The sequence below is a fragment of the Mustela nivalis genome (genome assembly GCF_964662115.1).
Source record: "Mustela nivalis genome assembly, chromosome: 13".
Lineage (NCBI taxonomy): Eukaryota > Metazoa > Chordata > Mammalia > Carnivora > Mustelidae > Mustela > Mustela nivalis.
The window spans coordinates 85512106-85529362 of record NC_139032.1 but is presented as its reverse complement, the minus strand read 5'-3'; the positions used below and the strand labels follow the sequence as shown (position 1 = coordinate 85529362).

Genomic DNA, 17257 nt, shown 5'->3' with positions numbered 1-17257 from the left:
AGTTGGTCAAGCATCCAATTCTTGATTTTGGTCATGATCTCAGTGGTCACGAACTTAGGGTCGTGTGGGATCAATCCCTGCATCAGGCTCTGTACTCAGGGGGAAATCTGCATCTCTCCTTTCCCTCTCCCTCTGCCTCTATCTCGGTTCACACTTTCTCTAAAATAAATAAATAAATCCTTTTTAAAAGGGCAGGAGGCAAATGATTAAACAAACCATGGCATATCCAGCTCATGGGGGTATTGCTCAGTAATTAAAAGAACAGCTGATAAACCAACATTAATTTCCAGGGAATTATGGTGCGTGAAGAAGCCAATCCTAGAAGGTTACAGACTGTGCGACTCCATTTATCTCACATTCTTGAAATGACAAGACAGTAGGGAGGTGGGTGTGGCCATGAAGGGCTGCTTGGGGAGCGTGTGGTGAAGAAGTCATGCCCTGCCTGGCCTGTGGTGGTGGCTGAACAAACCCATAGGTGTGACGGGACTGAGTGTAAAACAGGAACTGAGGACCGGTAGGCTGTATCCATGATAACTTTCTGGCTGCGATACCGCACACCACGGATGCAAGATGCTACTGTGGGGGAAGCTGGGTAGAGGGCACGAGGGATCTCTCTGTGTTCTTTCTTTCTTTAAAAGATTATTTATTTATTTATTTATTTATTTGACAGAGATCACAAGTAGGCAGAGAGGCAGGCAGAGGGAGAGGGGGAAGCAGGCTCCCTGCTGAGCAGAGAGCCTGATGCAGGACTCGATCCCAGGACCCTGGGATCATGACCTGAGCTGAAGGCAGAGGCTTTAATCCACTGAGCCACCAGGCGCCCCTCTTTCTTTTTTTTTTTTAAAGTAAGCTCTACGTCCAACGTGAAGCTTGAACTCACGGCCCTGAGATTAAGAGTTGCACGTTCTTCTGACTGAGTCAGCCAGGCGCGCCTCTCTCCATCTTCTTCCAACTTCATATGAATTTATGATTCTCTCAAAATAAAAAGTTTCGGGGCGCCTGGGTGGCTCAGTGGGTTAAGCCGCTGCCTTCGGCTCAGGTCATGATCTCGGGGTCCTGGGATCGAGTCCCGCATCGGGCTCTCTGCTTGGCAGGGAGCCTGCTTCCCTCTCTCTCTCTCTCTGCCTGCCTCTCCATCTACTTGTGATTTCTCTCTGTCAAATAAATAAATAAAATCTTTAAAAAATAAAAAATAAAAAAAAAAGTTTCATTAAAAAAAATTCTATCTTTCCCTCATTGAATAAATCATTCCTGAGCACATGTGAGGTACCAGGTACTGGGCTCAGGTACTAAACCTGAGATGTGTGGTTCCTGCTCTCAGTGCTTACAGTTTGGGGGAAAACATCAGGACACGGGACTTCATGGGAACCAAAATATGGTGCGAGCAAAGCACACCTGTGTAGGGCAAAGACGGTAAATCAGAACAGCCTCTTTTATCCCCTCACGAGTAGCATATGCAATCTTCAGGTGTGGGTTCCCAGAGCAGAAGCCTGGGCAGGGGGTGGGGGTCTGTCCCGCTTTTCACAGCTCAAGATCCATCATCCAGAAAGCGGAGAACCATGACCTATGAGAGGATTCCTGCCAATGTAAGGTCTATGCATCTGCTCTTCCCCTTCCCCACTGTTCAATGACCTGAGCTTCCTTTTTCCTAAGAGGTCAAGACTGGAGAACTTTTCAGCTCCGAGGATAATTTGCCCCCAGGAGGCCCTTACAGACATGATCACCAAGTGTTAACACAGAAAATGGTTCAAGGGGAAAAAAAATCAACAGATAACACATGTTGCTGCATACCTCCCTTGATTACCTGCAGATTTTGCTGCTTTGGGGAAAGGCCTCCAAGGTCTGTCTCCCCAGGTCCTTAGAGTTTTTCCAGTCAGGTGTGCAAGATCTGCCTCTGGCTGTACCCAGGCCCTAAAGGGAGGCATGCTATCCATAGCGGGCACTTTGGAACAGTCCCCCGCTGCCAAGAACCCTAGAGAATACCCAGGTCATTCTCACGCTTGTGACTCAGAATAGTGTGGTCCTTGGACCTGAGCCAGTGAGAAATGCAGATTCTCAGGCCCTACCCCAGACCTAATGCAACACATAGCATGAGCCCCTAAGGATTCACATGCCTGTTGAACTTGGGGAAGCACTGATTCTAGATCCTGGTTCTCAAACCTAGCTATAATCAGAATCATCTGGATTTTTTTCTCTAATCTATTTTATGATGAACTATCTCAAGACAGAGAGAAACAACAAGAGGAACATTATAGACAGACTTGAGACCCCTGGGCGCCTCGCTTTGATCCCACTGTCATTTCTCCCTCCCCTAAAATAATCACTAGATAATTAGGTTTATATTTCCTGCTCATATTTTTGTATTTGTGCTGGGAGCTTATCCATAAACAATATGGGATATTATTTAGCATGTTTTAAAATTTTATACAAATATCATTACTACACAGGTCTTCCGGCAGCTCATTTCTCTGGATGAACAATTTGTTGTTGGGATTTGCACACGTTGGTACCCGTTAGCTCTGACTCATTCACATATACTGCCGTTGATTAGCCTTCTGGATTACTGAGCCACTGTTCTTCCAATCTCCTTCTGTTGGACATTTCGATTGCTTCCAGTTTTTATTATTTATTTATTTATCTTTAAAGATTTTATTTATTTATTTATTTATTTGTCAGAAAGAGAGAGAGAGAAAGCACACAAGCAGGCAGAGAGGCAAGCAGAGGCAGAGAGAGGCAGGCTCCCTGCCGAGCAAGGAGCCCGATGTGGGGCTCGATCCCAGGACCCTGGGATCATGACCTGAGCCGAAGGCAGCGGCTTTAACCCACTAAGCCACCCAGGTGTCCCTGTTTCCAGTTTTTAAACAGTGCTGTAACCAACAACCTTTTATATCTCTCCTCTGGTACAGTGGCAGTCATGTCCCCAGATGACACACTCAGGAGTGAAACTGCTGGGTCATAGGTGCATCTTTATTTTTTCTACGCACTGCAGATTTGTTTCCAAAGTGAGTGGAGCCATTTACTCTCCCAGCTGCAGCCCGGGAGTCATGGGGGCTCCGTTTCCTCGTTAACACTTGCTGTTAATGGAAGCTGGTTTGGGCCAGTCTGAAGGACAGGAAATAGTGTCTCACTGAGGTGTGGCTTCTATCTGCACTCTCCTGATAACACAAGAGCTGGGACATCTCTCCTTTTGCTTACTGGACACGAGGGCTAGCTGTTCTGGGATTTACCTCTTCCTGCTTCTTCACCCACTCCCTTTCTGTAGGCTGCTGGTCTTTTCTTAATTGATTTATAAGAATTATTGGGATGTTCTGAATATCAACTCTTTCTGGTTAACAAATCACAGATGTCTTCTTCGAAAAAGCGGTTTTTCTTTTAAAAATCTGCTCCCGGTATCTTTGATCATGCGGGAATTTAAAAATTCGAATATAAACATTTTCAATCTTTTCCTTTCTTTGTTCTTCTGACTTAAGAAATCCTTCCCCAACACAACATCTGCCTCCTGTTGTCCCCTGCAGAAGTTTGAGTTTGCTTAAAAAAATTGCATCTAAATATATGGATGCCCAGTCCCCACCCCAAACCTTCTCCATCAGAATCTTCAGGAGTGGGATCTAAGCTCCTGTAGTTTTTGTTGTTGTTGTTTCCTTTAAGATTATTTATTTATTTATTTGACAGAGAGATAGAGCACAAGTAGGCGGAGCAGCAGGCAGAGGGAGAGGGAGAAGCAGGCTCAGGAGAGAGCCTGATGTGGGCTCAATCCCAGGACCCTGGGATCATGACCTGAGCCAAAGGCAGATGCTTAACTGACTGAGCCATCCAGGCGCCCCTAAGCACCTGTATTTTTTAAAAAATATTTTATTTATTTGTCTGACAGAGATCACAAGTAGGCAGAGAGGCAGGCAGAGAGAAAGAAGGGGGAAGCAGGCTTCCCGCTGAGCAGAGAGCCTGATGCAGGGCTTGATCCCATGACCCTGAAACCATGACCTGAGCCGAAGGCAGAGGCTTAACCCACTGAGCCCCCCAGGCGCCCCAGCACCTGTATTTTTAACCAAAATAAATTCCAAAGGTGGCCTGAGAAATGGCGGCAGACCCATTTCCTATCCACTGGACGATGCGTAGGGAAGGCCTCTCCTCTACAGAACCCCACAGAAACAGTCGCCCCTGCCTCTTTCACTGGCTCATTCTTTCTCTGTTTGTTCCCAAACGTGAAGCGCTCCCTGCAGTCCATCTTTTGAAGGACTTGTGCACTTTTATGGCATCAGTATTACTGACAAATCCCAAATTTACACTTTGGGGCTTGCCATATGCTCAGTTACCTTTCTTGCTCCTCCCAGAAGTGCCAGGAGGTGAGTGTGGTTTTTCGGAAACTGATCCAACAATATGGTTTTCTAGCTTCTGCCAGCACTCAATTATTCTCACAGTCTCCAGGCTAGGGAATGAATCACCGTTGACTTCTCCCTCCCGAGCTCTATGGTCTGTCCCGGTCCATCGCCGGTGATCGGCCCCCATCCTCAGCCAGTCCGGTGTGTCCACCTGACAGGTCCTCATGGTCTGAATTCCAGACGCCAAAAACGGCCTCATAAGTCTTCCTGTCACCTCGTCATCCAGTCTCAAGGTGGAAGAGACTTCCGGCTCCACAGACTTCCAGACCACCTGGCGTCTAACCTGTTACCTGCAACTGTGTATTCTCTACCAGATACTTGAGAAAGAGCTACCCAGTCTGTCCTTACACACCATCAGTGATCACAAACACAGGACGCCCCAAGGCCCTCCATTCAGGCTCCAGGAGTGAATTAAAGTTCATCACACCTGGATTTCCACCAGCTGGTTCTACATCTTCACCCTCTTCTTCTTCTTCAATTTCTTTAACATCCAATACCACCCCCAACCCCCACCACTGTGGAGTCGGGCATGCTCCCCTCGCCCCTGAGCACTTCAGCCACTCTGCCTTTCTTCCTTTGGCTCATGAGCAGCATCTGGGCTTCTCATCTTGGGACCTGGACTGCGCACTCCAAAGTCTTTCTTCTTCCTGGCCCAGCCCCTGCTCCAGACTAGAAATTCTAAAGAAGGCGTTGGATTAACACCTGCCTCTCGCACTAGAGTATAAACTTCACAGGGGCGGGCTCTCCCTTGGTCTTGCTCCATGCACCTAACATAATACCTGGCACAGAGTCAGCTCTTAGTGGGGTTGTGCAATAATAAATGAACGAATGAATGAAAACAAGCCAGCTCACTCTTTGGGGCCAAGTAAAACAAGTTACGTTCACTTCTATACGAGAGCCCTTCAAAGATCTGACAAGAACCATCATGTCCCCTAGGGATATTTTTCTTTGCAAGGGGCTCAGTTACACAGGAGGGTAGGGGGAGTGAGACCATGTAGGGGGAACACAGAGGCTGCTTCAGAACTTTCTCTAGGACCAGGCCCAAGAGCACCCCTGTGTGCTCTCAATTTCACTGTCAGCTGCTGTTGGAAGCGAGCTCCATGAGATGGCATATTCATGAAATTTATTTTGAGTCAGACATAAGAATATTGTAAATGTTTGCCTCAGGTTAATATCAGAAACCTCATTTCAGAGATTAATATGATGCCAGTAATAGGAGCTAACAAAGCAAATGCGCCACGAGCCAACACAATGGAAGAACTGTGACCTCAGTCACTAGCCGCCAGTTCATCAAGTTCACATTTCCTGTGCCTGGCAGTTGGTGTCTTTCAATAAGCAGGTGATACGATTCAGTGCAAGTGACTGGCCCCATCACATTAAAAAGCGGATCAGGTGCAAAAAACAAGTGGATCAAGTTTAAGTACCAAGTAAGATCCGTACAGTTCATTGCATGTAAATTACAGCACGAAAAAATTCTTTAAAAATGTCATACAGAGAAAACACAGAACCCTGACCTTAAACGTAAATAAATATCTGTATGAATAGAGAAATTATGCATGTGGACACAAGTGCTGCCTCTATTTACTTAGCCCTGTGTAGCCCACCGTTAATTCACTGCTTGATAACTCCTTCGTGAATCCTCAGTTCTACAACTGTAAAATGGGGCTTGAATAAGGAATTAATTCAACAGATACTGATGACCGTAGTACCTTCCTCATACGGCTGTTGGGTTAAGGAGGAAACACATATGAAGAAGCCCTTAGCACGATTAGTAACTATTAGAATATTAGTAACTATTAGAATACTAACTATTAGTAACTATTAGAATAAACGGAAGTTGGGCGCCTGGGTGGCTCAGTGGGTTAAGCCTCTGCCTTTGGCTCAGGGTCCTGTGCTCTCTGCTCAGCAGGGGTCCTGCTCCCCGCCCCCCCCGCCTCTCTGCCTGCTTTTCTGCCTACTTGTGACCTCTGTCTGTCAAATAAATAAATACAGTCTTAAAAAAAAAAAGAAGGAATAAACTGAAGTTGTGTTCCACACCTCTCATTAAGAAGATGTGTATGTATGCTTGGTAAGAACATGGGAAGAACAACACAAAGAAAAAAAAGTCTCTTTGTGACAAGCTAGAATTTGTTGTAATCTAAAAATTTCATACTGGGTGCCAGGGTGGCTCAGTCGTTAAAAGTCTGCCTTTGGCTCAGGTCGTGACACCAGGGTCCTGGGATTGAGCCCCACAATGGGGGGGGGGTCCCTGCTCAGCAGGAGGCCTGCTTCTCCCTCTCCCTCTGCTGCTCCCCCTGCTTGTGCTCTCTCTCTCTCTGTGTCTCTCACTGTTGAATGAATGAATGAATAAATAAATAAATAAAATTTTCACACTTTCGGAGCATAGCTGTTAGGGAGGAAAAATTTTTTCCCTCTGCTGTCTCAGGTTCTTCACCATAGGCCTGCGAATTAACCACACATCTAGCTTAACGAAGCTAGATCAACAGAAGTCAAGGCATACAAGTTTAATTTTTAATTTTACACGCACAAGGGCACCATGGAGGAGAAAACCCCCTCAAAAGCAATTAGACTCAGGGGTTTATATACCCTTTTAACAAAGGGCAACAAATTGGGAGAAGTGACTAAACAAAAGAAGGATTTGAGGCTTCTAGGAGTGCAAATCGTGGTACGAGAAGTACGTGAGCAAAACTAACGGCAGATACAAGTTCCTGAGTAAGGCTTGGTTCCTCCTCTGTTTCTGGGGATAAGGGTTGTTGTTCTCCACTAGGTACAGGAGAAGAGAGGGAGAACCTTTACAAAAGGAAATGTATGACCTGCTTTTAAGCAGATGGGGGCAGGCAGAGAGTCCTTCCTGTGTGTTTTTCCGCATTGCCTTCAGCTCAAACTAATCTTTGTGCCAAAGTAGCATATTTTGGGGTGGCACATCTGGTCCCCTTCATAGTCCATGCCAATATGTGAAAAACTCTTAGTCTCAAGCATAGAAATAAATACTGGAACCAATTGAATTTTATCTTGAAGTGACCTAGGAGAGGGAAGCAGGGAGGCCCAGGCTACATTTTAAATGATCTCTGTTTTCTCCTTCTAATTTTCTGGACCAATTTAGGTCTACTCCACGTTTATCTGTGTGCAGTTTTCCTGCAGGCACATTCAGACCACATAGCAGAAGAAAAGCAGCTTACTTTGTGCTTTTAAGGTCAAACTATTTTTCTGAAAGGCTTTTGAAAATGTTGACTTCACTAAGCTGCTCTGATTCTGAGATAGTCTACGAAAATGAGACTGTGAAGCCAAGGGTAAGAAAGAGCTTTAAAGAAAGTGAAGAAACAGATAACCCAAACTTACAGAAATGTAGGAGGCAAAATATTTTAATAAGAACATTTATCACTATAGGAGATGACAAGAAAACGAGTCTGCTTCCAAGGCCAAAATGGGACTTTTAAAAATGAGTGTTAGCTAGACGAATTTAGTGCAGGGCAGCCAAAACTATTTCTTTTTGCTCTGTAAGAGCAACGATTAAAAAGAATAATACTATCGAGTCACTATTTATAGTGTGTCCTTGTAGTGTTCTGTGCTGTACTTTGAGATGAGGTGAGCACCAAAAATGGGTTCCTGGCCCTTGAGGACTATAAAATTTGAAAGAATAGAAAACACGAATAGTCAGAGGAATACAATTCTTGGCAGTGGCATAACCTCCTTAGGAAACCTGATGGCTTTTAGCTGTTCTTCTCCGGGGGCTGCCGAGCGCCCGTGGTAAGCAGCACACACCACGGGCAGGTTCAGCTCCTGGGAAAGGGCAGGATGTCCTGGCAGAGTGAGACCATACTCCTCCTGGTTCTCAGATCACACAAAGCAGCGATACAATTTTCAACTTGATGCTTGAACTCCTTTTGATTCAGGCCAGCGTCCTCCCTAGGGACCACCCTGCTCCTGTGCCTTCAAATACCACCTCTGAGCTAATAACCCCCCCCCCCCAACCCCAAGCTCCAATTTGGATCCTTCTCTCCAACCGCACACTGGGACTAAGGGTGGACTCTGTTCCACGGATAGCCGTGCGGCCCCGGACCACACTCACACCGACTCCTGCGTGCGGCTCAGCCTACTGTCCTCTTTTCCTCGGCCCTCCAGGCACAAGGTTCAAGGCGATCACCCTCATATCCAGCATCGGGAGGGTCGCCTGGTGCCATTCCTGCTGCCTGCACAGTGTTGCTTCTCAAAGTTGTAGGTCTGTATCCGTGCACTTGCATTTTGTTCTTTGAAGAGAGAACACACTCCCTTAGTTCAAAGCCCACAGAGCCTAGAAAGTTGTACAGGGAAAGCCTCCCTTTTCCTTGCCCCCCTCAGGTCCCCGTTTCCTCTTATATTCTCTAAGAGACGCTGAGCCACTGACAAAGAAAAATGCAAATTTCCTTTTCCCTTTTCCCCAAACAGTAGCATGCAATACACAATTCTACTCCTTGCTTTTGTTATTTTTTCATTTAGTGTATCTTGGATCTTTCCAGATCAGTACCTGAAAAGCTCCAGTATTGTTTCTTATGGCCACAAAGCACTCCACTGAGTGGATGCATCATATTTTATTTAACTGACTCCCTTTAGGTAATGGTTTTCAATCTTCTGCTCCTGCCAACACTGCCGCAGCACCCAGGCTTGTCTGTCAGTTTGCACCCGTGGGCGCGCATAGAATTCCACGGTGTCAACCAGTCCCTCGAGGCCCCTCTCTTCTCCGCTTCCATGTTCTTTGAGTTTGTCAGACCCTCGTCACTGCAGACAGAAGCCTCCTAGCTGGCACCTCTGCTCTATCACCCTTCAAACTTGATGCCAAACAAGTATTTCATGAGCATTTTCTATGTGCCCCATGCTCCGTTAAGACCGGGAAGAATAAGCAAAGTAAACTAAACCAGACCCTCACTGATCCTTGCCTGTCTCACCATCGTGGGAGCTGTGGGAGCTTATCCGTAAACCAGAACGCTCTCTTCTCCGTGTTTGGAATCGGTTAAAACTTAGGGACAAGAGTCAGGCAAATGGAAATCAAGTATCAACTGCCTCCCTGTCAGAAGCTCCCTGGCAAATGTGGCTGAGCCTGATGGCCAAAGGGGCTTCGTGTCAGTCCCCCAGCCCTCCTGGTCAGAGCGTGGAAGAGGCCACTTAAGGGCTATTTGCCTGGATGGTTGTCAGGGGAGCTGCTGTCTCAGGACCGTCGAGCTCCAACAGGGGAGACTGAGGCAGGCAGGCCTCTACGCCTGTCTCCAGAGGACTCGGGTGTGTTCTTCCAGATGGAAACAAGACGGGAGATAACACCCAAGCTCTGTGCGCAACCACATCCCAAGGGTGAGAGGGGACAGGAGAGAGGGACAAGTCAGCGGTCCAACCCCTTCCTCCATGCAAGCGGAGCCAGAGGACAGGGGAACAGAAATTCCCTCAGCTGGAGACCAAAAAGCTTACTTTCTAGCCCTGTGTTTTAAGTTTAAGTGGCCCTTCATTCAGGAACAAACTAGGTTTTTTCAAGGACTTTGGAAGCTGTTTTTAAAATGTCCAATTACAAAACTGCCTGATATTTGTATGATCCCTTGAAGACAAACGCTTCCAAATACATGCCAACTTTCCTCAAAAGATCAAAAAGTAAACGACTGCCAACTCAGCCTCATGAGGGAAATGAAGTCTGAATTAACCGTTGTAAGATATCCAACTTTTTGCTAGTATATTGTCACGAATCAGAGTAAAAGAGAATTAGCAGATAATTCAGAGGGTGTTAAAAACTTTTCAAACTTTCTTCCTTCCCCTTCCACCTGAAGTCCATTTAAGGCAGAATGGCCCTAAAAACCATCTTTCTAAGAGCGCTTCTGAGTTTTCCCCTAATGTACTGAACACATCGCAGAAGAAATGTTACCACATTTCCGGTTGGTAATGGTGCCGAAACAAGGTTATGAGTCTGGAGAAGTGACTCTGGAAGAAGACTCTGCAGTCTTGAGCTCGGCCTCCCGCCTGCCGCGCCCCCCAAGGGAAATGGCCTTCTTGTCACACGTGCTCCACACCTGTCTGATCAGCACATTCGGTTGTCGGACTGCAGCTCCCTCTGCAGAGCTCTGGTTGCACCAGACCATGAGCCAGCCGCCTGCATCCCACCACAAGGGATTCCGAACAAATAGGTTCCATGAGCCCTATTTTTTTTTAAAAAAAACTTCCTAAGTTATTTTTGTGATCAGTTACAGAACACTCCACATCTTGAAATCTCTCCAGTGGCTTCCATGACCCATCTGAATCCTGTTCTCCTACCTCCTGACACCGTTTCTTCTCCAAGGCTGCTCTGCTCACCAGGGCAAACAAGAACCAGCCTACTCACTCACAAAACCAGGTGTGGACGCGTGGCCCAGACGTTCCCCATGGTTCTCCTAATGAATGGGAAAGATTTTTCCTCTCAAGTTTCGTGCTCCCTGAGATGTCACTCGTTACATGGTGACAACTCATGGACAGTAGGAGAGAAGGAGGCCAGCAGAGAAGCAGGGCTAAGGATTCGGAGGACGTGGGAGTGAGAGAGAAATGGACTGGCCTCGCCGCCCTTGTGTCCTCGGATCCAGCCATCCCTGAGGCCAGATCTGCTCCTTTCCTTAGTTTGGTTACGTGAACCCAGGCAGTCTCCTTTTTTTGGCCTGAACTACTTTGAGTTGGATTTATTTAACTTATAACCAAGAAGATGCAGCCTGGTCCATCTCTTCTCTGGCTCCTAGCCTTGTTGCTGTATGCAGCTGTGAAGTTAACTTAGCCAAAGCAGGGCTCAAACCAACACTTGGGCATCTCATACAACACTCGGAGGGTCCCCATGGCCCAGGGATTAAGTACAACATCTTTTACAACATGCCCCTCAATCTGACTTCCAGACTTCCTACTACTGCCCCACATGAGAGGCAAACCAAAATCTGGCCATCTAGAACATCCTCCTCCCCATCTCTGCCTGTTAAAAGGTAGTCCCGAAAATGAAAAGAAAGGGAGGCTCTCCTTTTTCAAGGTCCACTTCATGTTATCATCTCTGAAAAGACTTTCCTAAGCATCTTTTGCCCCAGAGATGTAACTGGACCCCTTTTAGGCACTGATGGCATTTATCTAATGACCTTTGTCTTATTCTATCTTGGACTTTGCACTGTCTCATCTCAGGGCCCACTCATTAATGGCAAGACCAACCACTCAGCTGCCCACGTCAAAACTCCGAGGGTCACTTACTCACCCCACCTCCCACACATGTTCCACTATAATCTTCCTCGCTAATATCTCTTGAATCAATCCCCGTGGTTCTTGCCACTCATTAGAACGCTTGTATCTCTTTGCTGGCCACTCTAATAGGGTCTCCTGCCACCAGCCTTATCCTGCGGCAACTCAGCTGCCCTCTGACACCAGTTATTTTTCCAATTAGCAAATCTGATCATGCTATGGCCCAGCCTGCAGACTCAAAAGCAAACTTCTTAGTGGGTGGTTAAGGCCTCCCACTCCCCAGTGGTTAAGTAGGCTTCTGTCTACCTTCCCAGGCTCACCACCCACCCCTCCTCAAGCAGCACTGGCCAAAGGAGACTGTTCACAGTTCTCTAAACAGAGTGCTTTGATGCTGCTGGCCTTTGCACATATGGTCACCTCTGTCTGGGAAGTCCTCTCCCACCGCTGCCTGGTAAAGCTCTATTCCTTGGGTAATGCCTCCACTGGGAAATCTCCTGGCACTGCCCTAGGGAACAGCACTTTCCTCAGCCCCCTTCATCTCGAAGGAGAGGCTTTCTCAGCATCCCCAGTGCCTAGCAAGGGTTCAGCAGAGCACACAGATGCTCAGTGAATTGTCTGATATCAGAATCTGTCCAGATTGGTGTCCCGCAAGATACTGTTATTATATTCTTCACTTGAACACGTATGCATACACACACACACACACACACACACACACACACACACACATACCAAGAAGCCTTGTGGATGCCTACACTGCATTAACACTTTGCTCCTGATTGCATGGCTGAGCACCCTGAGGTTAGCAGATCTGCACTGGAGCTAGACAAATCTAGGTTCAAAATCCCTGCTCTGTCACTTACAGGCTGTCTTGGACATGTCTCAACCCTTCTGGACTTCAGTTCCCTTATCTGTAAAATGGAGCTAACAGTAGCCACCTCATCGGGTTTTTCATGAAAACCAAATGAGAAAACGCATTTAGAATTTTTGCACACGTGCCTGGTACACAGGAGATCAATAAATATTGCTGAATGAATGAGTTAATGAATGAATGAGCGGCCTACAGAGCGGCAGCGGTTCTTGCAGATACATCTTTCTAGCCCGTTTTCCAGAGGGAATCCAACATCAGACTCCTGGTAAAATCAGTTTCAAGTCCGGCCCCTGAGTCTGGCTGGGGTCCAGTCCTCGATCCGGACTCGGTTCACTAACCCCTTCTCTCTGCAGCCCAGCCAGCCGGGCGGCTGCCAATCACCACAGCCTGGGCCCACCCTTAACCAGACAACTTACCAATAGGGCCTTCCAGATGCCAATTTGGTTGCTTCCCCTGCATCTCATAGGCTCTCCCGCAGACTGCGCCATGAGCGCAGAGCACTGTGGGAATTGTAGTTTAGGAAAGAGGCGGCACCAGAAGTGCCTAGTGTGGAGCAGCTCCCGCTGGGAGCTCGGGAGGACTGCAAAGGGTCATCCTCTCACCCTCGGTGGATGGCGCCCCTGTCTTACTGCCCTTCTTGGCCAGCGACAGGATCATTCTGCCCAGATAATTCAGTATTTACTGAAATTTTAGGTTTCAGTTTCAGATTAAATCTCCTATTCTCATTAAAGGGCCATTTATGGAAGGTGCGGTGGTCACTCTGAAAAGCCCTCCAAGAATCCACGACGGAACTGGCAATCATGAATTTTTCGAAACGATTTGAACCTTGTGCATTTTTTTAAAAAGATTTTATTTATTTATTTGACAGAGAGAGAGATCACAAGTAGAGAGGCAGGCAGAGAGAGGGGGAAGCAGGCTCCCTACTGATCAGAGAGCCCAATGCGGGGCTCGATCCCAGGACCCTGAGATCATGACCTGAGCTGAAGGCAGAGGCTTAACCCACTGAGCCACCCAGGCGCCCCTGAACCTTGTACTTTTTAAACTGCATCATCTCTTCATATCATAAAGGCTATCAAAGCCCTCCACTGCCTGAGTTGGAAAGTTCAGACCCCCTTGGCAAGGCGTAGGTGCTGCTTCTAACTTCTGTATTTATTTACCCCGGGTCACCTTCGGGAAAGCAGCGTTTCTCAGCTTTGCGGCATGTGAGAATCACCTGGGGAGCTTTATAAGGGCCTGGTGTTTGTGTCTCACCCCAGAACCTGGAATCTTGGAGGAATGACGCAGCTCCCTTGTTCTTAAAGCTCCCGGGGTTGATTCTCACGTGCAGTCAGTGTTGAGAACCACTGGTTTACACCTGTCGGTGCTGCTGAAACACACTTTTCATGGATCTTAGCCTTAGCTCTGCAGTTCCCTGTTTCAAGTGGTCTCTTCCCCTGCTCCTGTCCTGGCTACAGCTTATCCTACCAGGCTGATCTTGGCTGTTACCCCTTTCCTTTCCTGCGCTCCAGCAGAGAACTTACTGCTGAAGCACTTGATACTGGGTTCTTTTCAAGCAGGACTGGAGTTATTTGGTGACCTATCTCCCTGGATAGGCCATAAGTTCCGTGAAGGCAAATACACGAAAGAGTCCATTTACCACCTTCAGAGCCACTGAATCAGAATGCGGGGGGCTGTCAGGTGATCCTCTCAGGTGATCATAGCCTCCAGCTATGAACTAGTTTCACAGAAGCACTGGGTACAGCAATATTTGTCACATTGAATCGATGAGGCATCTCATTTGTTCATAAGTCCATCATATTTTTGCACCTAGTTGCTTCCCTGGGGAACTAAGCTCCCTGTTTCGTATGGTCTTCATTCATTTATTCATTCATCCAGCAGATATTTTTGTACATCATAACAAAGGCCCGAGGAGTCAGGAGTAAACAGGAAACGCGGTTACCACCTTATGGGACTTGAGTCCCTATTAGTTATACTATCCTTATTATTATCACTTCCTCTAAATAATATTGGATTTTTTCCCCTTGTAGATAGGATTTGTTATTCGAGGGTAAGTACACTCCCTTGTTCTCTTATATCCCCAAGATGCTGCTGGCGCACAGAAGGCATTCTCTCAATGTTTATTGAATCAAGGCAACACATTTCATAGCACTTGTCACGATTTGTTAGTATGCATTTGCGTGATTCTTTGATGAAGGGCTATCTGTCCCATGAGCTGCAAATGCCCTGAAGACAGGAAATGAATCTATTGTGCTCACCATGCCTGACACAGGGCCTGGCCAGAGTGGGGCTCCATGACTACTGCCAAGCAAATAAAGAAATACACGAGGAAGGGATCATGGAGAACAGAAAGGAAATCTCTGAACCAAACATTCACTGCCCTCTCCCCTCCCCATTCTCCCTGATAAAGTAAAAAGTATTTTCTTCCTGAGCACAAAGGGATTTCAGGATAGACTGAACATGGGCCCCAAAAGATGATGTTTCTTCTACTTACTTACAGGTTGACCTGGGACTCTACTTCAGGGTCTTCTGTTGGCCATGACTGCAGAGGCTGGATGCCGAAGGACAAAGACGACTTGGCTTTCCATAGAAGGGTTTGCGCCATCTGACTCCGACAGGACCCCTTGCTCAGCGGATCCATCGGTGGGCCTGGAGGCTGAGGCGCCGAGCTGCAGCAGAAGGAGGTGGGAGAGGCACTGAGAGCAGAGAAGACGGATGGCCGGCCAGTCACCGGCCGATGCTGGCACTCCTACCTCGAGGCCAGCCCCATGAGGAAGTCGGGAGGAGCAAAGCCAAGGCCCTTCCAAGACCTGGACGCCCCCTCCCCCGAGACTGCGTAGAGCGGTACCCGTGCATGCTGTGGGGAAGGAAGACGTGTGTCCCTGGGGCCCGAGCCATCCTGTCCTCTCCCTCTGTACTGAACGATGTCATCCACAAAGTCAAGTGAGAGGGGTCCAAGGTAAAAAGAGGACCATTGAGCACTCAAGCCATCATAGACTCATTCAGGACGGCAACACTCATTCAGCAAGAGACAGTTCTCTCGGGAGTGCTTCTGGAGATGAGCTAGAGGGGGCACCTCCATCACTATGTGAGTCCAAGGGTGCGTGGATTTCTCTCCTTATTTCCAATTAAAATATGCAAGAAAAGCCATTAAAAGGGCCTACACTGGCAACGACACTATAGACAGAAAGGACCAAATCGACCCTTCGAGACCAATGGCACATACAGTATGCAAGCAGCAAAGGCCTGGAGGATAAGTAAATGAGCTGCCTGTGAGAATAAACTGAGAAATGTGTTCCGGCAACCTGCCTTCTCCTTTCTCTGAGGACACAGTGAGGAAGGTGGCAGAGGTGGTTCTGGGATGAAGGGGCTGCTTCGTTGGGAACATGCAGGTATCTCAGCTCTGGACTGGAATTATTTTCTGAGCCAATAAGCAGCCCCCCCCCCCTTCTTCCCTCACCGCCCCCCCCCCCACTCTGCCTCCAGTGCCAGACAAATGAACAAACTAAATCCAGTTCCTTGCAAATGCAAAAACAGAAATCGAAAGCCATCTTTGAAGGCACTTTGGTCAAAAGGGACTCCTTAGAATGCCTTCTTCGTAAGGACCAGCTCAAGCGGTGTGATCCCGGAGGAGGTGGCACCTGCGGAGGGAACCACCATCCCGCCTCCGAGCTGGGTGCCAAGGGAAGGGAGTCTCCGCCCACTCCCCAGCTGCTACTGTCTTCTGAGCTAGGCTGCGGGCATGTTCCAAATGAAAAAAGTTCTCTGTTGCCAGGCCCGTCTGCCCTTCCTCTTTGAGCCTGACCCAACGTTCCCCCCGTGGTCTGCTGTGGGCCCGGGAAGCCCCGTGCCGCATACCTGAGCCAGACTTCCCAGATCATCTCACCCTAGGATGGCTTGAGGCTACTGATCTCAGCAGCAACTGGATCGACCACAAAGGCTCAAGCTTTCCACACCTGACCGATGGCAAGAAGCCAGGTTCCTGGGGTGTTATCAGTTGTTCTCTACTTTGTGGACACCCCCCCCCCAAGTGTTCTGAAATCCAGGCTCCCTAGAGTTTGCGGCTGCCCTGGCAATCAACAAACCAACCACAAAGCAGGGCTTCTGGGTTAGAGATAACTTTTTGTTTCCTTTTAACCTTCTAGATTTTTAAAAAATTACTACTACTCCTAACAACAACCACAATACATGCAAAAAAATTATTAAGAAAGTGCTCCTAAAAAAAAAAAAAAAGCCATAAGGGAGTGGAGGAAGCAGAGTGGGGATGTATGGTTTCTTTGCAGGCAGAGTCCCCTGGGGGGCAGCTCCGGTTTGGGTGAGCTGAGCTGTCCTGAGTGGCCACCTATGACAATAAACAACGCATATGTGGGCAGAGAGAGGTGTGGAAACATGAAAATACACGCTGATTTCCAAGATTTAATACACGTGAAAAAAGATTTAGAACATTTCATTCAGAATTTCTATATCGATTACATGTTGAAGATAAAAGTCTAAGGAAATTAGAATTAATTTTAATGCGGCTACTAGGAAATGTAAAATCACCCACATAGCTTGCTTTATATGTTGGACAGTGTCTCTCCAGGCACACAGCCCGAGCCAAGGCGTGGAGTGCCATGGTGGGGTTGGGGGGCGAACCCCCTAGTACACATATACCCAGAGCAACTGCAGGGGCATGAGGGCTGGCGTGGGTGCCTGAGCCAAAGCGCACCGAAGAGGGGAAGGGAGAGGCAGCCAGAAATGGTGAGAGGACCTGGGGGGGATCTGATGGGACCCCCAGCATCCCGACCTCCGCTGCCTTCCTACCTCCCGTTAA

General features: G+C 47.7%; 1 protein-coding gene across 4 annotated transcripts in view; it reads right to left on the bottom strand.

The window, feature by feature from the left end:
• Window positions 1-17257, bottom strand: part of GARNL3 (GTPase activating Rap/RanGAP domain like 3) — a 144915-nt gene that overhangs the window by 113919 nt on the left and 13739 nt on the right. For all 4 annotated transcript variants that reach the window (XM_082695611.1, XM_082695612.1, XM_082695615.1 and 1 more), the window contains exon 2: window positions 14943-15113. In XM_082695611.1, coding sequence (XP_082551737.1) covers window positions 14943-15085 — 143 coding nt within the window. In that variant the 5' untranslated portion in view covers window positions 15086-15113. The remainder of the gene's footprint in view (window positions 1-14942; window positions 15114-17257) is intronic.